Source organism: Cervus elaphus, chromosome 5 (genome assembly GCF_910594005.1).
Source record: "Cervus elaphus chromosome 5, mCerEla1.1, whole genome shotgun sequence".
NCBI lineage: Eukaryota > Metazoa > Chordata > Mammalia > Artiodactyla > Cervidae > Cervus > Cervus elaphus.
Genome location: NC_057819.1, coordinates 117,323,875 through 117,345,259, shown reverse-complemented (window position 1 = coordinate 117,345,259; position 21,385 = coordinate 117,323,875). Strand labels below are relative to the sequence as shown.

At 49.0% G+C, this 21,385-nt stretch overlaps 1 protein-coding gene across 5 annotated transcripts in view; it reads left to right on the top strand.

Moving 5' to 3' along the window:
• Positions 1 to 7,604: 7,604 nt before the first annotated feature.
• The window catches only part of PLEKHM1 (pleckstrin homology and RUN domain containing M1), a 58,507-nt gene continuing 44,726 nt past the window's right edge, over positions 7,605 to 21,385 (top strand). For 2 of the 5 annotated variants that reach the window (XM_043904886.1, XM_043904883.1), the window contains exons 1-5: positions 7,605 to 7,758; positions 10,613 to 10,775; positions 14,263 to 14,351; positions 17,674 to 17,921; positions 19,635 to 20,261. In XM_043904886.1, the coding sequence (XP_043760821.1) occupies positions 14,304 to 14,351; positions 17,674 to 17,921; positions 19,635 to 20,261 (923 nt within the window). In that variant the 5' untranslated portion in view covers positions 7,605 to 7,758; positions 10,613 to 10,775; positions 14,263 to 14,303. Of the gene's footprint in view, positions 7,759 to 10,394; positions 10,560 to 10,612; positions 10,776 to 14,262; positions 14,352 to 17,673; positions 17,922 to 19,634; positions 20,262 to 21,385 lie in introns of those variants that run through there. The other 3 variants (XM_043904887.1, XM_043904885.1, XM_043904884.1) reach the window with 3 other exon arrangements.

Below are 21,385 nucleotides of genomic sequence, written 5' to 3'. Positions count from 1 at the left end.
CAAAGAGAAAAACAAAAACCAGTTATAACCAACTAGGTCCAAGATGTTGGAAGATTTGACTTCCAGCAGACCTTGAGCCTCATTATATACTCACTGTGATGAGTTATCATACTACATGACACATCCAGCAGCACAAGGACAGTTGACAACTGCCGTGACAACTGGCAAAGCCCCTACAGGACTGAAAAGGAGAACTGCATCAGTTACTGGCCCAAACCATGCCCTGTGCTGGACAACTCATGGACATTCCTCCCTCTCTTTCCAGTTTACTCCCTTTAAACTTGATCCTCCTATATATATGGTGTCTCCACCTGAATTGGGTTGAAAAGGTGACTTGAGAACTAAGTTCTGCTTCTCCATTCTTTGTTGTTGTTGTTCAGTAGCTCAGTCATGTCCAACCCTTTGTAACCCCATGGACTGCAGCACGCCAGGCTTCCCTGTCCTTCACCATCTCCCAGAGCTTGCTCAAACTCATGTCCATTGAGTTGGTGATGCCATCCAAACATCTCATCCTCTGTCATTCCCTTCTCCTCCTGCTGCTGCTGCTGCTGTCGCCTCAGTCGTGTCCGACTCTGTGCGACCCCATAGACGGCAGCCCATCAGGCTCCCCCGTCCCTGGGATTCTCCAGGCAAGAACACTGGAGTGGGTTGCCATTTCCTTCTCCAATGCATGAAAGTGAAAAGTGAAAGTGAAGTCGCTCAGTCGTATGTGACTTTTACCGGCCCCATGGACTGCAGCCCACCAGGCTCCTCCATCCATGGGATTTTCCAGGCAAGAGTACTGGAGTGAGGTGCCATTGCCTTCTTCACCTTCTCCTCCTAGCTTCAATCTTTCCCATCATCAGGGTCTTTTCCAATGTATGGATGTGAGAGTTGGACCATAAAGAAGGCTAAGTGCTGAAGAATTGATGTTTTTGATCTGTGGTATTGGAGAAGACTCTTCAGAGTCCCTTGGGCTGCAAGGAGATCAAACCAGTCAATCCTAAAGGAAATCAACCCTGAATATTCATTGGAAGGACTGATGCTGAAGCTGAAGCTCTAATACTTTGGCCACCTGATGTAAAGAGCTGACTTACTGGAGAAGACCCTGATGCTAGGAAAGATTGAAGGCAGGAAAGGGGAACGACAGAAGACAGGATGGTTGGATGGCATCACCGACTCAATGGGCATGAGTTGGAGCAAGCTCCGGGAAATAACGAAGGACAGGGATGCCTGGCGTGCTGCAGTCCATGGGGTCGAAAGAGTTGGACACGACTGAACAACAAAAACAGTGAAATAGAAATTACTAGGCAGTCAGTGTAGAACTCTGAGACTTCGGTCTTGTTTTCAGTAAATATCCTGCTCCATTGTCTTGAATTCCTGGAATGTGTCCAGATCCAGGGAAGGGCAGTAATTAAACTCGGTTCCATATGCCTGGGGGCTTCCCTGGTGGCTAAGCTGGTAAAGAATCAGCCTGCAATGTGGGAGACCTGGGTTCCCTCCCTGGGTTGGGAAGATTCCCTGGAGAAGGGAATGGCTACCCACTCCAGTAGTCTGGCCTGGAGAATCCCATGGACTGTATATCCACGGGGTTGCAAAAAGTCAGACAGGACTGAGTGACTTTCACTCCATATGCTTGAAGGAAAAACAACTGGTGATCATTAATCTTAAACCCACACATCTGGTCCACAGTAAAATGGCCAGAGGGTATAAAAAAGGGTGGTGACTCAATCCAAGGATCAAGAGAAGCTACAAAGATGTTATGTGTCTTGACCTTTAAATTGACTGGTTAGAAATAATGTGTTTTAAGGAAGGATATAAAAACTGCTGTAAGTCCCACCTTGGAGGAACTCTTTACCTGCTCTCACTGTCTATGCTGAAAACTTTGTACTTTCCTCCTCTTTAATAAATTCTATTCACTTGCTACCATGAGTGTTTGCATGTACCTGGATTCTATTTTTTGGCTCCGTGGACAAGAACTCAGATTCCCGTCTCAACAGCTCTTTGCATCAGGTGGCCAAAGAATTAGAGCTTCAGCTTGGGCATCAGTCCTTCCAGTGAATATTCAGGGTTGATTTCCTTTAGGATTGACTGGTTTGATCTCCTTGCAGTCCAAGGGACTCTCAAGAATCTTCTCCAGCACCAAGTTCAAAGGCATCAGTTCTTCAGCACTCAGCCTTTTTTATTGCCTAGCTCTCACATCTGTACATGACTACTGGAAACACCATAGTTTGACTATACAGTAACCTTCGAAGGCAAAGTAATGTCTCTGTTTTTTGATATGCCATCTAGGTTTGTACACAGAAGAACTGTACAAAAAAGACCTTCATGACCCAGATAACCATGATGGTGTGATCACTCACCTAGAGCCAGACATCCTGGAATGTGAAGTCAAGTGGGCCTTAGGAAGCACCACTATGAACAAAGCTAGTGGAGGTGATGGAATTTCAGTTGAGCTATTTCAAATCCTAAAAGATGATGCTGTGAAAGTGCTGCACTCAATATGCCAGCAAATTTGGAAAACTCAGCAGTGGCCACAGGATTGGAAAAGGTCAGTTTCATTCCAGTCCCAAAGAAAGGCAACGTCAAAGAATGTTCCAACAATCACACAATCATACTCATCTCACACGCTAGTAAAGTAATGCTCAAAATTCTCCAAGCCAGGCTTCAACAGTACATGAACCATGGACTTCTAGATATTCAAGCAGGATTTAGACAAGGCAGAGAAACCAGAGATCAAACTGCCAACATCCGCTGGTTTGTCTAAAAGGCAAGAGAGTTCCAGAAAAACATCTACTTCTGCTTTATTGACTATGCCAAAGCCTTTGACAGTGTAGATCACAACAAACTGTGGACAATTCTTAAAGAGACAGCAATAGCAGACCACCTTACCTGCTTCCTGAGAAATCTGTATGCAAGTCAAGAAGCTGTTGACTTGTTAGAACTGGACATGGAACAACAGACTGGTTCCAAATTGGGAAAGGAATACATCAAGGCTGTATATTATCCCCGGCTTATTTAACATATGTGCAGAATACATCATGTGAAAGGCTGGCCTGGATGAAGCACAAGCTGAAATCAAGATTGCCAGGAGAAATATCAGCAACCTCAGATATGCAGATGACACCACCCTTATGGCAGAAAGTGAAGAAGAACTAAAGAGCCTCTTGATGAAAGTGAAAGAGAGTGAAGACGTTGGCCTAAAACTCAACACTCAGAAAACGAAGATCATGGCATCCTATCCCATCACTTCCTGGCAGATAGATGGGGAAACAATGGAAACAGTGGCAGACTTTTTTCTTGGGCGGGGGGGGGGGGGGGGGCTCCAAAATCACTGCAGATGGTGATTGTAGTCATGAAATTAAAAGATGCTTGCTCCTTGAAAGAAAAGCTATGACTGACCTAGACAGCATATTAAAAAGCAGAGACATTTCTTTGCCAGCAAAGGTCCATCTAGTTAAAGCTATGGTTTTTCCAGTAGTCATGTATGGATGTGAAAGTTGGACTATAAAGAAAGCTGAGCACCAAAGAATTGATACCTTTGAACTGTGGTGTTGGAGAAGACTCTTTGGGACTGCAAGGGGATCCAACTAGTCAGTCCTAAAGGAAATCAGTCCTGAATATTCATTGGAAGAACTGATGCTGAAGCTGAAACTCCAATAATTTGGCCACCTGATGAGAAGAACTGACTCATTGGAAAAGATCCTGATGCTAGGTAAGATCGAAGGCGGGAGGGAAAGTGGACGTCAGAGGATGAGATGGTTAGATGGCATCACAGACTTGATGGACATGAGTTTGAGTAAGCTCTGGGAGTTGGTGATGGACTGGGAAGCCTGGCACGCTGCAGTCCATGGGGTGGCTAAGAATCAGACACGACTGAGTGACTGAACTGAACTGAACTGAACTAGGTTTGTCATTGCTTTTCTTCCAAGGAGCAAGTGTCTTTTAATTTCATGGCTGCAGTCACTGCCTACAGTGATTTTGGAGCCCAAGAAAATAGAGTCTGTCACTGTTTGCATTGTTTCCCCATCTATTTGCCGGGAAGTGATGGGACTGGATGCCATGATCTTCTTTCTTTGAATGTTGAGTTTTAAGCCAGATTTTCACTCTCCTCTTTTACCTTCATCAAGAGGCTCTTTTATTCCTCTTTGCTCTCTGCCATAAGGGCGGTGTCATCTGCATATCTAAGGTTACTGATATTTCTCCTGGCAATCTTGATTCCAGCTTGTGCTTCATCCAGCCAGCATTTCCCGTGAGGTACCCTGCATAGAAATTAAATAAGAAGGACTGACATACTAAGTGTCAGGAAAGGTGAAAGAGGAGAGTGAAAAAGTTGGCTTAAAGCTCAACATTCAGAAAACTAAGATCATGGCATCTGGTCCCATCACCTCATGGAAAATAGATGGGGAGACAGTGGAAACAGTGTCAGACTTTATTTTTGGGGGCTCCAAAATCACTGCAGATGGTGATTGCAGCCATGAAATTAAAAAACGCTTACTCCTTGGAAGGAAAGCTATGACCAACCTAGACAGCATATTAAAAAGCAGAGACATTACTTTGCCAACAAAGCTCTGCCTGGTCAAGGTTATGGTTTTTCCAGTGGTCATGTATGGATGTGAGAGTTGGACTGTGAGGAAAGTTGAGCACCGAAAAATTGATGCTTTTGAACTATGGTGTTGGAGAAGACTCTTGAGAGTCCCTTGGACTGCAAGGAGATCCAACCAGTCCATCCTAAAGGAGATCAGTCCTGGGTGTTCATTGGAAGGACTGATGCTGAAGCTGAAACTCCAATACTTTGGCCACCTCATGCGAAGAGTTGACTCATTGGAAAAGACCCTGATGCTGGGAGGGATTGGGGGCAGGAGGAGAAGGGGACAACAGAGGATGAGATGGCTTGATGGCATCACCGACTCGATGGGCATGAGTTTGAGTAAACTCTGGGAGTTGGTGATGGACAGGGAGGCCTGGCATGCTGTGATTCATGGGGTTGCAAAGAGTCGGACATGACTGAGCAACTGAACTGAGCTGAACTGACATACTAAATAAGCAGGCTGACGTACAATATATAGCCTTCATGTACCTTTCCCTATTTGAAATCAGTCCATTGTTCCAGGTCCAGTTCTAACTTTGCTTCTTGACCTGCATACAAGTTTTGAAGGAGGCAGGTAAAGTGGTCTGATATTCCTATCTCTTTAAGGATTTTCCACAGTTGTTGTGATCCACACAGTCAAAAGATTTACCATAGTCAATGAAGCAGAAGTAGATGTTTTTCTGGAATTCTTTTGCTTTTTCTATGATCCAATGGATGTTGGCAACTTGATCTCTGGTTCCTCTGCCTTATCTAAATCCAGCTTGTACATCTGGAAGTTCTCAGTTCACATACTGTTGAAGCCTAGTTTGAAGGATTTTGAGCCTTAGTTTGATGGCATGTGAGATAAGTGCAATTGTGCAGTAATTTGAACATTCTTTGGCATTGCCCTTCTTTGGGTCTGGAATGAAAACTGACTTTTTCCAGTCCTGTGGCCACTGCTGTGTTTTCCAAAGTTGCTGACATATTGAGTGCAGCACTTTCACAGCATCATGTTTTAGGATTTGAAATAGCTCAACTGGAATTCCATCACCTCTACTAGCTTTGTTCATAGCGATGCTTCCTAAGGCCCACTTGACTTCACATTCCAGGATGTCTGGCTCTAGGTGAGTGATCACGCCATCATGATTATCTGGGTCGTGAAGATCTTTTTTGTATAATTCTTCTGTTTATTCTTGCTACCTATTCTTAAAATCTTCTGATTTTGTTAGGTCCATACCCTTTCTGTCCTTTATTGTACACATCTTTGCATGAAATGTTCCCTTGGTATCTCTAATTTTCTTGAAGAGATCTCTAGTCTTTCCCTTTCTATTGTTTTCCTCTATATCTTTGCATTATTCACTTAAAAAGACTTTATCTCTCCTTGCTATTCTCTGGAAGTCTGCATTCAGATGGGTATATCTTTCCTTTTCTCCTTTGCCTTTTGCTTCTCTTTTCTGTTATTTGTAAGACCTCCTCAGACAACCATTTTGCCTTTCTGAACATGGGTATTTCATGAAGGGGCTTGGGTGGTGTATGCACCTTCATGAAGGGGCTTCAGCAGAGGGATTTAACATAGAATAAGGGAAAATGTTGAGAGAGTTCAAGCTTTAGTTGACTGAAGTCACAAAGTCAGAAAATGTCAACATCATCTTTCCTTATTTTTCCTCCAGGCTGGTAACTGAGCATGCAGTTACCACCCTCCACCTGGTGGGAGGGAGGGTGGGGATGTGGGGCGTGAGGGGGGCAAGGGGGACTTAGTTCCTATAGCACAACTCAAAGAGGTGTGTCAGATTTTTACGTCCAGCCCTTGAGGAGGAACTAGGATTCTTGTTTCATGGCTGAATTATTGTTTCTCGATTGCAATCTTTTGTTCCTTTCAGATCATTAATTACTGAGACCTGTTCAAGGGCAAGCATTGTGGCCAGGCTTAGATCACAAAACAGCTTAGGCATAAAATGGCTTCTCTTATGTCAAAAAGCTATATTGAGTTCTTTTCCTCCTAGGACTTCCCCATCCCCCCATCCTATCTGCTTACACTAGGACCTCAACCTTCCCAGAGATATGAAGGACACCTTCTCTGAAGAGGTGGATGGAGCATAATACCCCAGCAGGGATCAGTGGAGCTTCCTCCCAAGACTGGTGTGTCCCCCATCCCCCAGTCCTGTAAAACCACCCCAAAGTCCCACGGCCCTGCACGTAGTGGGAAGCCCTGCATGTAGTGGTACCTCTTCCCACACGCAGGCCTTAGTCTCACTAGATTGAAACCCAAGCGTGTTAAATGTCTCAAGTATGGCAGGACCCGCCCCCCAACCCCCACTTTTGACCTTTGGTTCTCAGTACCACCCCTTTTAAAAAAATATTTGGCTGCGCCAGGTCTTCGTTGGTTTGTGGGATCTAGTTCCCTGACCAGGGATGGAACCCCCTTCATTGGCAGCATGGAGTCTTAACCACTGCACCACCAAGGAAGTCCCTATTCTGATTCCATTTGAAAGAGAAATATCACTTCTGCAACGGAAAGCAAACAACTACAAGGCTACGTGAGAAAAACTGCTTGAGGGAGTGTGGTGGCGCAGGCATGATGGTACGTTACTAGATAATGCCCAGGGGACCTCAAGGCGTTCCCTTGATACAAGCTGTGCTTAAAACATACACGCTTTTCCTGAGAAACGCCAGGCGGGAGAGAAGCTCCAAGCTGGGCCTGGGCTCTGCCCATCTGGCTACACTGATGCCCTGAGGGAGGCAAAAATAGGGTAGGCGTTGGTCCCATTTTCCAAGCGGGGAGCCTTCACTGGAGGCCAAGTGACAGCCCCAGTTCTACGCAGATGTGGTCAGGAACTCAGAAGCCAGGATCTCGTCTGACACAGATCCAGCGGGAGGCGGGCAGTGAGGACGCATTCCGCCGGGCGCCGGCGGCCTTGCTTCTCCGCGCCCCGCTGGGGTACGTTGACCGTGAGCCTCCCAGAACACGTATCTACCCCCGGGCTGAGAACCCTCCGGCACCGGAGAGCGCTGGCCCCGCCCCGAGGCCCCTCCGGGCCCCACGATTGGCTCCATGGGCAGGGGCGGGGCCGGACGCAGAGTGACGTGACGGCGTCAGGCGCCGCGGGAGCCGCTTCCTGTTGTCAGTGGCCGGGAGGCCGCGGCGTCCCATCCGAGGCTTAGGGGCTGCAGCGGCTGGCAGTGCCCCCGCCCCCTCGCCGCTCCCTTCGGTGAGTTAAGGATCCGGGGCGAGGCGGGCAGCAGAGGGGCGGCGAGGCCGAGACGCATATGAGCAAGGGAACACCAGCACTCTCCGTGAGCCCAGACCCCTGGTTGCCTTGAGACTGCCCTACTTCTGAGCCCTCACCCTTCCCAGCCCAAGCTCCGCGCCCCACTCGACCCTAGCCTTCGGCCCGCACCGCCGCTGCTGGCCTGTCCCCTCCATTTGCCACTCGTGACCTGACCCTGGCGCTTACCACCCCACCCCACCACCACCGGTCTTGCGTAAATGCAGCCTCATCCTTGACCTCACTATAGCCCAGTTCCAACCCCGACCCTGACCACATGCCTCTGCTTCCCCCCAGCACATATCATCTTCACCTCTCAACCCCTTTGGCTATCCTCATGCCGCACACTGGACTCTTTTCTGGTTCGGTTAGCCCTTTTCATGATCAGCCTTCTTATCTGAATCTTCCACACCCTCTGCTCAGCTCCCCAAGGTATGCCCATCCTGAATACCCCATCTCTGTCCAACTCTCATTTAAGACCCACCACCAAAGTAGACGCCCTGTTGAGCACACGTTTTTCTTTTTGATAACTCTGATCTCAGCCCTTTCTCAAGTCTTACACGCCTCTTGTCTTCAGACTCAACCCCTCACTTCCTAGCCCACCATAGACTTCCTATCCATCTCCAACCATCAGAGGACACTCCTGTCCCTAAGTCTTTGCTAAACTGCCCCTGACTCTTGGTGCCCAGTTCTTAGCATCCTCACCCAATCTTATTAAAAATGAGGTCTCCTGCCCTCTCACCTCTGCTATCCCCAGCTCAGTTCTACACCTGTTTTTCCCTTAACCCAGTCCCCACTCAGTCTGAGAATCAGTGCAGAGTCCCCCTGCCAACCTCACCAGCTGCCCCTCAACAGCCAAATGTCACTGCTTTCTGGGAGCCCAGCAGTTAGACACTGAGGGGTTTGATGGGTGCCGGCAGGGCCTCATGTGGTGTTAAGTGTGGAGAAGTAGAGCTCCCTGCTTTGGGTCAGGGTCAGGGAATTTTTTCCCAGTTGTCTGGTCCCCTGGACTTGCCCCCTGAAATTGTATGTCTAACATTCATATTAAATGACTTGTGCTGCTTCCGGAATGGTAGGTGTCACCAGATACCTGGAAGGTGAAGAATGGCCACTCACCTGGCTCCCACATAGCCTGGGGCAATGGAAGCCATCACTTCCTGTTGGCTGGTTTTCTGGCTGGGAATAAGCTCCGGGAGCACCACTGTGTGGCAGTGTTCACAGAGCCTTGTCCATGTGTTGTTACTTGTTATGGACCTGCTCCTGGTGCTCCTGCCAGCTAGAGCTGAGAGCAGACCTGTCCTGAGCACAGGGAATGCAGTGGATGCCAGAGATGATGTTACACGTTGTGAAGAGCGTAGGTGAGAGGGCTCCCAGGAGGCAGAGGCTCAGGCGGGTATAGCGGCTGTTGAATCACTTCCTCTTTCTGCAGGTGCTGGATCTTTGAGTTTGGGCCATTTGGTTACCCATGAGCATGGGGAGCCCAGATATCTGAGTGGCTGAGGCAGAGGGACATTCCTGAGGCCCCACTTTCAGCATTTATCATCGCCTGGGCTTTGGGGGTACACATTCTTTTCAAATTCTGATGACCTGGCTTTAGAGACCATTTGGTAGCAATTTTAAAGGGTCCCCAATAGGACCTGTTGTCTTTGTTTGCCATTCATAATCTTTTTTTCCCCATATTTATTTACTTATTTGGCTACACTGAGTTCTAGTTGTAGCACACAGGATCTTTTTAACTGTGGCATGCAGGATCTAGTTCCCTGACCAGGGATCAAACCTAGGCCCCCTGCATTGGGAGCATGGAATGTTAGCCACTGGACCACCAGGGAAGCCCTCTTGCTATTTATAGTCTTGCTCCTTTGAAAAGTTGAATGCTCTTCTCCCTTCAGTGTCCACCCCCCACGCTATTAAGGTGGGATACATTGAAATAGTTTTAGCCAGCCGGCAGGGTGGTTTAATGTAAGGTGTTCCATCCTGGCTGAGAACTGTATACCTCAGCTTCCCTCAGCCTGTGAAATGGAGATTCCTGCCCTGAGCCTTATTTTTGTTTTATTCTAATGTTCATCCAGTAGATGTTTCTTGAGCATGACTATGTGCTGTGTGTTGCTCTAGGCACCAGAAATGCAATGGTGAATGAATCAAAGTTCCTGTTATCATTCATTCAGAGTTGGTCCTTGCTGGAATCCTAAGGATGGGACAAGAATATGGGGGAGATGGGTGTTATTGATGGAAGGAAGGAAGGAAGGAGGAAAGAAAGCTGCTCTGTCTTCACTGACTTCACATTTCTGGCCTTACTCACTAGCCTTTAGTTTGGGAATCACAGGGCTAGAGATTTCTGTCCCTCTAGCTGGCATCTGATAACTTCAAAGGCTGTTCCACACTCTCCCCACTCCCTTCTCCTGCCTCAGGACACTTGTCCAGAAATGCAGCTGTCTTCAGGTGGAAAGAGGTATAGTTTACTCACTCCGCACTCACACGTCTGAAAGATCAGCTGCCCTTCTGAATCAGAAGATAACTTTGTCCTTCTTTTCCAACTGAAAATCATGACTCATCAGTTCATACAGCAGCTGGATGGCTTAAATGCCAGACTGTTCTCAATAGCCCGGTACAGGGCTGGATTCAGGCGGTAGAGAGCAGGCTGTTGGGAATAGCTGGGAAGTCTCCAAGGAGAGGAGGCTGCTGTTTACTGATGGATGGAGTGTTTCAGAACTGGAGAAGCCCAGCAGTTCTTTTCTTCCTGTTGTGTAAGTCTCATCTAAGCCATTTTTTTCTTTTCTTTCTTCCTTGGTCTCTGGAGGAAGTGAAATTGGGCATACATAGAAGGCCAGGCAGCATAAGAAAGAAAAGCAACCAGAACAATTCCTTCCTGTGTGTTGGAACATTTAAGAAAAGACAACTGTGAAACCTGGGTACCATGGAAAGGACTTGGCCTCAGCTGGTTGGGACTACAGACTTGATGGGTAAGATTGAGTTTCTGAGTGTAAAGTTAATTATTACTTAGTTCGAAAGTAATAAGTTTTGCCTGAAACTCTTGGAATCAAAGACCTGAGACGCTTTGATCTGGTAAAAGACACAAGACTTAGAATGAGGAAACCAAAGAGTTCTATTCCTACTGACCCTTAGTTTTCTCCTTTGTAAAATGGGGATAATCACCCTTCTCTGACAGGATTGATTTAAGAATTACATGAGATTAGAGAAGCCTGAAGCGTTGAGTCCGGGTGAATTGTTACTTAGGGGGAGAGGTAGACTTTTCAAGGTTAGGATTTGCCTCAGGGGCAGACAGAAGTCGCCTTTTCTGCCAAACTCCACCAGTGGTGTTTGAAGAACCTTTTAGCAGTGTTCCCCACATTATCCCCTTACTCTTTTTAGCCTAGGTCTCTTTGCAGCTCCCCCCCCCCACCCCCCCGCTTTGGTTTGGTTTTTGGTGTCAGTGAAGAGTGTTCTGAGGACAGGAAGTGAAACCCGTCCCATGGGAAGGTAGACTGGGGGGGCCTGGAGAATGATGGACTGCTGACCCAGCAGTCAGGAGACCGAGCCCCATTCTGGTTCCATCAGCAAGTTCTCGTGCCATCAACCATCACCCTCCTGCCTCTGAGCTGTTTGCTGCCTCCCTGAGGCATGCTGGGGCAGACCCACATAGGTGGGGTGCTTTGGCTTCTTGCAAAGGAAGGTGTGCCCCAAAGTGTGGCATGAACCCCAAAGCCTCAGTCCCGTTTTGTGACATATCAAGTGGCCGTTGCCTTCTGAACTTCTCCTCACTGTCACTCTGCAGCCTTTCTGACACTTGGTTTTAAAAGCGACAGGTACTTGTCTGGCCCTGCTCTGACCTCTTAGTGTCAGTCTATGTGTGAGAGACCCTTACTGGCCTGAAGCACCTGCTTCCTAACAGGGCTACCCCCCTCTTCCCCACCCATGAATATTATTTTCAGTTAATTCATTATGAGGCCTTAATGAACCCAGGCTGTTGTTCTGGGTTGCTGAGGCCTAAGCCTTTCCTGTCCTGACCTGTGGCTGGTTGAGGGAAGGGCAGCTGTGAGGCTTGAGGCTCCCTCCAGAAGAGGCAGGCCCGAGGGGAGGCCTGTGGCCTGAGGGGAGGCCTGTGGCCGCTGGAATTACTGAAGGGGATTGGTGCCCAGGGTCTTGGAGCCAGAACACCTGGATTTGGCCTCCTGAGCCGCACAAGGTGGCCTGGAAGGAACGTTGTCCAGAGGGACTGTCTGCAACACCGGTCCTTCCGCCTGGGGTGCTGGTGGCGGGAGACTGGACGAGGGCCCGAGAATCACTGTAGGTGGGAGGGGGAATGAGGTGAGGGTGAGGCAGTAAGACAGGGCCTGAGGCCAAGGGTTGCACCCTGTGGTCCGTCACGCCCTGACCAGGGCTGGCTCTGCAGGGGCCACCCTCCAAACTCCTCCCTCATTCCGTTGTGTCTTTACTGCGGGAGGTCAGCTCTGGGTCCAGTTTACCCTCTGCCAGCCCCAGGGACCAGGGACTGAATCAGACCATCTCCCACTGTTAAGGGCTGTGCTGCCTCTGTCACTTCTAAGTGTCGCGCTCACATCCTCCTGTAAGCCTTTCCTGCCAGGCTGACCTCAGTGTCCCCCTGCAGCCCCTCACCTGGACCCCCAGGCCTCCCTGCCCCCTTTTCCCTCCCTGCCTTAGCCCTCACCCACACCCACCTCTTCCAGAAGGGAGGTGATCACACTCTATCAGGCTGAGGGTTTCCCTTGAGCAGGGGTGACCCTTGTCCTGGCAGTGGGCGGTGGAGTTGGCCACTTACCAGCCTCGAAATCTTGGGAATTTCCTTGACTTGCATCAGCTTCTGTTAATAAAGACAGAAATAAACACTAAGACAATAAAACACTCCCAGGGTGGTTATGAGAAACGAATGAGGCGATATATGTAAAAGGTACAAAACTCATTGAGCGTGCCTTGATTTTAGTAACGTCTTTGGGCCGTGAGTTTCGGTTGATTGTTTTTTTTGGCATGTGGGATCTCAGTTTCTCAACCAGGGATTGAACTCACAGCCCCTGCAATGGAAACATGGAGTCTTAACCACTGGACTGCCATGGGACTCCCTTGGGGCATGAGTTTTTGAAACAGAGACAGCAATAACCCTTTTTTGCTATTCTGTTTTTGGTGTCCTCTCATGCTCAGCTGTGTGGCCACTCGAGATTTGTTAGATGTGAGTGTGCCTGTCCAGTCCTGGTCTGGACAAGTTGCTGTGGTGGGACCAGGCAGCAGCCCCCTCAGGTTCAGGCCGAAGTCCCCACCATCCCCCACTGTGCCACCCTTGGCCTAGTTGCCTCAGGAGAAAGCCAGCTGCCCCAAGAGATGTCTCTGCATAGTGACTTGAGCTGCCTGCACACACTTATTTGGGCAGTGGCATTCTTCGCCGGTAAATTTGGACAGCCACGTCCACTCGGGTTAGAGATACCATTTATCCTTGGTAAATATCAGGCCCTGTGCTTGGCACTGTCCACACTCATAGTCTCCATCCAAGAGGTCTGATACATGCCCCAGTGTGCCAAGTTGGTTAGTGGCAAATTAAGATTAGAACCCATGTTGTTACCCTTTAGACATGTGCCTCTGCTGTTCAGGCTAGGCCCTCATGGCCCAGAGGAGAAGCAGCAGTGTGGCAGGAGTGCCATTCATCTGAAGCCATGTCAGTTGTACTTTTCCCCGCTGGCTGGCCGAGCCTGGGCTAGGAGAGGAGTCACGGGACAGTTGCAGGGCCCAGGCCCTGAATGTGAACTGTGAGTTCCTGCTTCTCAGCCCCTGTGGGTTCTTGGCGCCTTCAGCTGCAGCAGTCCCCTTGCGCCCTCAGCTCTGTATCAGATCTGCCTTTCGTCCCCTGCCTTTTGGTGCCAGTGTTTGGTGCAGTGTAAAGGGCCCTTTCTGGCTTCCCTGGTGGCTCAGCTGGTAAAGAATCTGCCTGCAGTGCAGGAGACCCCGGTTTGATTCCTGGGTCAGGAAGATCCCCTGGAGAAGGGATAGCCTACCCACTCCAGTATTCTTGGGCTTCGCTGGTGCTCAGATGGTAAAGAATGTGGGAGACCTGGGTTCAGTCCCTTGGCTGGGAAGATCCCCTGGAGGAGTGCAGGGCAACCCACTCCAGTATTCTTGCCTGGAGAATCCCCATGGACTGTAGCCCGCCAGGCTACTCTGTCCATGGAGTCAGAGAAGAGTCAGACGTAACTGAGCAACTAAGTACAAAGGGCCCTTTCTACCCGCCTTTTGGGACAGACCCGCCCTTGGCACCCAGGGCTCCTCTCCTCATGAGGTCCAATCCATCAGCCTTTTTTTCCTTCCTTATTTCCTTCCTTAAAATCCACTCTCAGTTTTTACGTTTGTATTCAAAGTCCTTTCAGTTGCAGTTTTGGGGGTGAGGTGTGGGGAACAGGCGGGCTGGCGCAGTGACTGCTCCTGTGGCCATGTCTGTCCCTGCAGGTGTCATGTGATTCTCCTGGGGAGCTGCTGCTGGAGTGGAAATGCTCTCAGGGGTGGAGAATGGACTGGACCCCCGGGCTGCCATCCCGGTAGGCAACAAGGGACGATCAGGGTGGGGGAAGGGGTGCCTGGGACAGCCATGCCTTTGTTTTTTCTCGCTTTGAAATGAATTAGCCCTGTTTAGAAAGAGAAGCCTCAGGCTGAGAAAAAGTTGCCCACAAAAGATCCTGCCCAAAATCATCTTATTGGTGATAAAATGGGGATTTACAAGAAATAATGGGGATTGAATATAGGTTACCGGAAGACCAGGGATTTCTCTGAAGAAGATATGCAGATGACCAATAAATACATAAAAAGATGCTCAATATCATTAGACATTAGACAAAGACAGATCAAAGCCATAAGGAAGAAAACAGAAGTGAAGTCACTAGTGTAGGAAACAAACATGGTTATCAGGGGATAAGGGGAAGGGAGGGATAAATTGGGAGGTTGGGACTGATATACACACTGCTATATATAAAATAGATAACTAATAAGGAAGTACTTCGGCCACCTGATGCAAAGAACAGATTCATTGGAAAAGACCCTGATGCTGGGAAAGATTGAGGGCAGGAGGAGAAGGGGGCAACAGAGGATGAGATGGTTGGATGGCATCACTGACTCAATGGACATGCACTGGGGACGTGTCTCCCTCTCCTTCACAAACTCCAGGAGATAGTGAAGGACAGGGAAGCCTGGCGTGCTACAGTCCATGGGGTTGCAAAGAGTCGGACACGACTTAGCGACTGAACAACAACAATAACAATAAGCACCTGCTGTGTAGCAAAGGTCAATACTCAATAATAGCCTATATGGGAAAATAATTTTTTTAAAGGGTGGAGATATATATATATATATATATATATATATAAAACTGATTCACTTTGCTGTGCCCCTGAAACTAACACAACATTATAAATCAACTATACGCCAATAAAAATTTTTAAAATAAAATAGTTAGGGGAAAAAAAAAGCCATAATGAAGGACTTCCCAGGTTGTCCAGTGGTTAAGACTCTGAGTTTCCATTGCAGAGAGTGTGGATTAACTCCTTGGTAAGGGAACTAAAATCCCACGTCCCGAGCAGTGTCAGGGGAAAAAAAACCATATTGAGATACTTCTTCATACCTATCAGGATGGCTGTAATGAAAATGGCAGACAATAATAAGTGTTGGTGAGGTTGTAGAGAAGTTGGAACCCGCATCCCTTGCTGGTGGGAGTGTAAAATGGTATAGCCATTGTGGAAAACACTTTGATAGTTCCTCAAAAAGTGGAACAGTGTTATATACAACCCAGCAATTCCATTCCTAGGTATATACCCAAGAGAACTGAAAACATATGTCTACACAAAAACTTGTACATGAATGTTCAAGCAACATTGCAGCCGAAAAAGTGGAAACGACCCAAATATCTATTAATTGATGAGTGCATAAATAAAATGTGATATATCTGCGCAGTGGAATATTATTTGGCAATAAAAAGGAATGAACTACTGATCCAAGCTACAACACCGACAAACTTGAAAACATGCTAAGTGAAAGAAGTCAGACACAAAAGCTGTATGTTGTGTGATTCCATTTATATGAAATGTCCAGAAAATAGGCAAATCCATAGAGACAGAAAGTAGATCGGTGGTTGCCAGAAGTTGGGGGAGGAAGGGAATAGTGAGTGATTGCTAATAGGTACAGGGTTTCTTTTGAGGGCAATGAAATGTTCTAAAATTAGATAGTAGCAATGGTTGCACAGTTTTGTGAATGTGCTAAAAACCACCGAGCTGTGTGTTTTAATGAGCAGATTTTATGATATGTAAATTATGTCTCATTAAAGCTATTCTAACAAAAGAACATATAACTTTTCAAAGAACATTAACATGGATTGTGTTGTCTAAAATAAAAACCAGTGACATATTTGTCCATAATCCTGTCACCTAATAATTGAAACCAGTTTTTCTGTAATCCCTTCCAGTCCTTTTCCAAACCCTTAGGTAATTTTGACTTATGTACTTTTATTATGCTAGGACAATCTTAACTCTGTATGTCCAAAGGACTTTATGTATATTTAAATATAGGCTTTCTCTAGTTGCAGTGTGTGTGGGCTTCTCCAGTTGTGGCTCACAGGCTCTTTAGTTATAGTGTTTGGGCTTAGTTGTCCCAAGACATGTAGGATCTTAATTCCCTGACCAGGGATCGAACCCTGGAGGTGTCCCCTTCATTCAAAGGTGGATTCTTAACCACTGGACCACCAGGGAAGATTCCTGTGTATGTTTTATGATTTACTCATTCAGCAATCATTTACTGAGTACACATGCCGAGAACCAGGACCATTGTTGAGGTCACGAGGATGAATAAAAAGCTAGTCCTGCCCTCAAAGAGTTCCCCCGCTCAAGTGCAAATCACAGAGTATTATTTCTGTATAACAGATAGGAAATTGAGGCTCAGAGAGGTTAGGTGGAATATCTGAGGTGACCCAGCTGGTGACTACCAGAACTGAGATTAAACCCAGGCTGTGACTGCCAGGTCTAGGATCTTTCTTCCTATAAACCATGCTCCTGTTTCCAGGCGTTTTTATTGTTTTAACGCAGCACTTTTTGCCTCTTAACTTATTGACTCTCTGTGGAATGTTGGTCATATGATTAAGATGGAAAAATCTCACTCCCGCCCTAGATGAATTACTTCAGCTCCCATATCTGTAACTATGATGGAGTCAGTACTTAAACACAAGGTTTATATGGCTGTCAGCTCACTGAAGTTTGGTTTAAAAAACAAGCAAACAGGCAGTTCCCTGGCAGTCCAGTGGTTAGGACCTGGTGCTTTCACTGCTGTGGCCCGGGTTCAATTCCTGGTTGGGGAACTAAGATCCTGTAAGCCTCGCAGCATGGCCAATAAATAAGTAAATAAATTTAAAAGCTGAAAACCAAGCAAAAAAACCCCACAAATATCTTTGCAAATAATAATAATAATAACAACAACACCTCTCAGTGTGATTTTTTTCTTTTTCTTTTCTTTATTTTCTACCATTAGCCTGTACTAAATTTTTTTTTAATTAAAATTTTTTGGTTTTTTCTTTTTAAAAAATTTTAAAAAAGAAAAAATTTTAATTTATTTATTTGGCTGCACTGGGCCTTTGTTGCAGCATGCAGTATATTTAGTTGCGGCATGTGGGCCCTCGCCCCTTGACCAGGGACCCCTACGTTGAGAGCGCACAGCCTTAGCCATTGGACCACCAGGGAAGTCCCAGCCTGTCCTAGTCTCGTTGCATAGATACACGGATTTGAGCTTGCATGGGGACCCACGTGGTTGGTGACAAGCAGAGTGACATTGCAGGGGTCGCCACAGGAGCCTCTAAAGACCCGTGTTGTGTCCGGCACCGCCTAGGTCATCAAGAAGAAGCTAGTGGGCTCCGTGAAGGCACTGCAGAAGCAGTACGTGTCCTCGGACGCGGTGGTCACGAGCGAAGACGGAGATGCCAACAGCATGTGCAGCGCCCTGGAGGCCGTCTTCATTCACGGCCTGCACGCCAAGCACATCCGCGCTGAGGCCGGAGGGAAGAGGAAAAAAGGCGCCCACCAGAAGCCTCTGCCTCAGCCCGTCTTCTGGCCTCTCCTGAAAGCTGTCACCCACAAGTGAGAGCCGCTGGGTGGGGGCGGGGTTCACGCCGGGGTGGAGCTTCAGTATGTGGGGCTCTGGGCTTTTCCTTCCAGGACTTTTCTGTGGAAAGCCACAGGGAGCCCTGTGTCCTGGAGAGGAGATGGCCCAGGGGAGGGTAGTGTCAGGCCAGGCCTCAGTGAGCCCCTCAGGCGCTGTTGAGCCCCTGGGCTAGGCACCCTGAGTAAAAGCAGGAGCCTTCTTTTCTCCTCCTCTGGCAAATTCTGTAGTTGCAGCAGAAGCTGCGCGGCCTGCAAAGCCTAAAATCTTTACTGTCTGCCCCTTTCCAGAAATTTGCTGACCCTGCCTGAGGACGTTTGCATATTTGTGCTAAGTATCATACTTGTAAGGAGGTCGGGCTTTTTCTTTTTTTTTTAATTTAAGAAGAGCAGCGTCCAGCCAGAGCATCTGAATGTGTGCCCTGAGATGCTTGGCTTGCCTGCCCTGCCCTGAACCGCCTGGGCTCTGGAGCAGCCAGCTGGCATGGAGCCTCTCTGGTCTGTTAAATGCCCCTGGTGTCTTGTCAGTCCTGCCCCAAGGTGTCCTGTCGGTCTCGAATCTTCCTTTTCGTGTCTACTGCCGCTGCCCTGTCTCAGGCTTTACCTTAATTCTGGGTGGAAGTACCTTTTTAAGTGTCCCCCTTATCTCCTTCTTTGGTCAGTCAGCCAGCCTTTAGCGAGCTTAAGCTGACTAGAGCTCCATCCGTGGGTTCTGCAGAGTATAGTCAGTGCTCCCGTGGAGGAGCCATGCACGGGGGTTGGTGTAGTCAGAGGAGGGGCATTTATAGCAGACAGAGACATTTCAGAAGCTGAGTTGGGTACACGTGGGACCAGGATGGAACACTCTACCATGAAGTCTGCATAGCTGTGGGCGTGTAGCTTTCCTGAGCAAAACCCTGTAGCCATAGGCTCCCAGATGTCAGGCTGGGGTCTGATTCACTTGGCTGGGGCCCGGGAACCTGTATCCTGATCTCATTCTCTACAGAGTTCTAATGCACAGCCAGGTGTGGGCACCATTGCCCCACTCTACTTCCCCCATTTGATACTCAAGACCTGTATTATTACCTCGCCTTGCAACCCAATCTCCCATCCTCCTCCCCAAGCTGTAACCAGAGCACTCCCCACTCCTGTTATAGTCTGTAGCTTTTCTCCCCTTTATGCCTTTTTCTCTATCAGTCTCTTGTGCCTTGAAAGTTCTCCTTCCATCTTTGCCTCTTGAAATCCCTCAAGGCCCAGTGCAGAGACCTCATTTCTATGGCATTTTTCTTACTGCAACCCAGAAATGATTGCTTGGCCCACACCAGAGTGCTGCTAACAGTAGGGCTTACCTCAGTATGCCCTTGAAAAGTCATTACCTGGACCGAGGGTAGGGACCATGTCTTGACCCCGTGTCTTCACAGCTCCAAAGACCTTGCCCTGGGGGCTCAACAGACATGACCCAGATGAGCAGATGTTGTCGGGCCAGACAGATGTCCTGAAAATGGCAATGATCCTTCATGATACCAACCTAAGAACATTGGGGGTTATAGCTGAATCTTTCTGAATTCCCCTTCAAATGCTGTTATCCAAGAATTTTTCATGCCTAGGTATACTTGCAGTCATTGTTCTTGGCTCTTGCTAACCAGTGGATAACATGACATCTTGGTGACTGGCAGTCGTTTCTTGAAATATGTCTGTTCTCCATCTTCCCAGACACATCATCTCGGAGTTGGAGCACCTGATCTTTGTGAGCACGGATGTGGGCCGCTGCCGGGCCTGGCTGCGGCTGGCCCTCAACGACGGCCTGATGGAGTGCTACCTGAAGCTGCTGCTACAGGAGCAGGCCCGCCTGTGTGAATACTACCAGCCCACAGCCCTGCTCCGTGACGCCGAGGAGGGAGAGTTCCTCCTGAGCTTCCTTCAGGGCCTGACGTCCCTGTCCTTTGAGCTCTCCTACAAGTCTGCCATCCTCAATGAGTGGACACTCACCCCGCTGGCCCTCTCGGGGCTCTGCCCGCTCTCAGAGCTCGACCCCCTCACTACCCCTGGAGCTGAATTGCAGCGGAAGGAGTCTCTGGACTCCATCTCCCATTCCTCGGGCTCAGAGGACATTGAGGTCCAGCACTCAGGCCACAAGATCCGACGGAACCGGCAGCTCACCGCCTCCTCCCTCAGCCTGGACACGGCCAGTTCATCCCAGCTCTCCTGCAGCCTCAATTCTGACAGCTGCCTCCTCCAAGAGAATGGCTCCAAGAGTCCAGACCGTTCCGAGGAGCCCATGTCCTATGACTCGGACCTGGGGATGGCCAATGCTGACGACTCGGACATGTCTCTACAAGAGTGAGTTCCCCTCCCCCACCCCTCCCCTGCCTTCCTGCTTCTCTTCCTCTTGTCCTCCCGCCCTTCCTGGAGCATGTGATTGCCTGTCACTGAGCTCAGGCCTTTGTTAGGGCAGGAAGACAGACAGAGAGGTCATAGACTCTCCCTCAGGGACCAGAGTTGCTGGGAGCTATACCTGGAGGCAAACTGGGGCTAGTGGGGAGAATGCATAGAATGCATTTTTTTTTTTTTTTTGCCCCTCTCCTCCGCCTCGGATCGCCGCCAGCCCGCGGCGCCCTCTGCCCCATCCCAAACTGCTCACCCTCCGCCCCCCACCCCCGTAGGGTGGCCCACTCCCCTCTCCCGGGAAAGCTGGGACCCCTGAGTAGTTCCTCCCGCGGCCACTCCTGAGTCCTCCTGCCGCCCCCCGGCCCTCTTGCCACCTTTTAGGAAGTCCTTTCCCTCTCCCATCGTGCAGCCCCGGGATCCTGCCTCCCGTCCGCCGGGAGAACGTATCCTCAACCTCCCGGGCGGCTTCCTCCTCCGAGGTGGGGCTCGGGGGTTAGGTGGCTGATGGAGGAGGTGAGGAGTTCGGGGGGTGCTGCGATCGTTCCCGTGCCGGAGCGGCTGGGGAAATCTGGGCTCTTCCCTTCGTGCAACCGGGGCCGGAGGAGGCATTTGCAGCTGCAGTTGCCCGCCAGCCCGATTCAAAGCCCCCGGCGGCAGCACCGAGGTCGCACACGCCGCCCCGGAGCCGGGGGGCGTGCTGGGGGTGGGGGTAGGGGCGTCCCGCGTGCGGGCCTGGGTCCCCGATTGGAAGGGGTCGCCGGGGAACCAGCTCGGTGCCTGGGTGCCTTGGGGAGCTGGTTTGAAGGCTGCCTGTGAGCTGAGCTGGAGAAGAGCAGATTGGAGCTTCGGGGCTGCTCTGGCTTTCTTTTGTCAGTCTGTCTAGAATGCATTTTTTTAAAAAAAAAATTTATTTATTTATTGGGCTGTGCCAAGTTCGTTGCAACACTTGAGCTCTTCCATCTTCGTTGTGGTATGCAGGATCTTTAGTTGTGGCATGGGAACTCTTAGTTGTGGCATGTCGGGGTCTAGTTCTCTGACCAGGGCTCGAACCCCGGCCCCCCTGCATTGGGAGCATG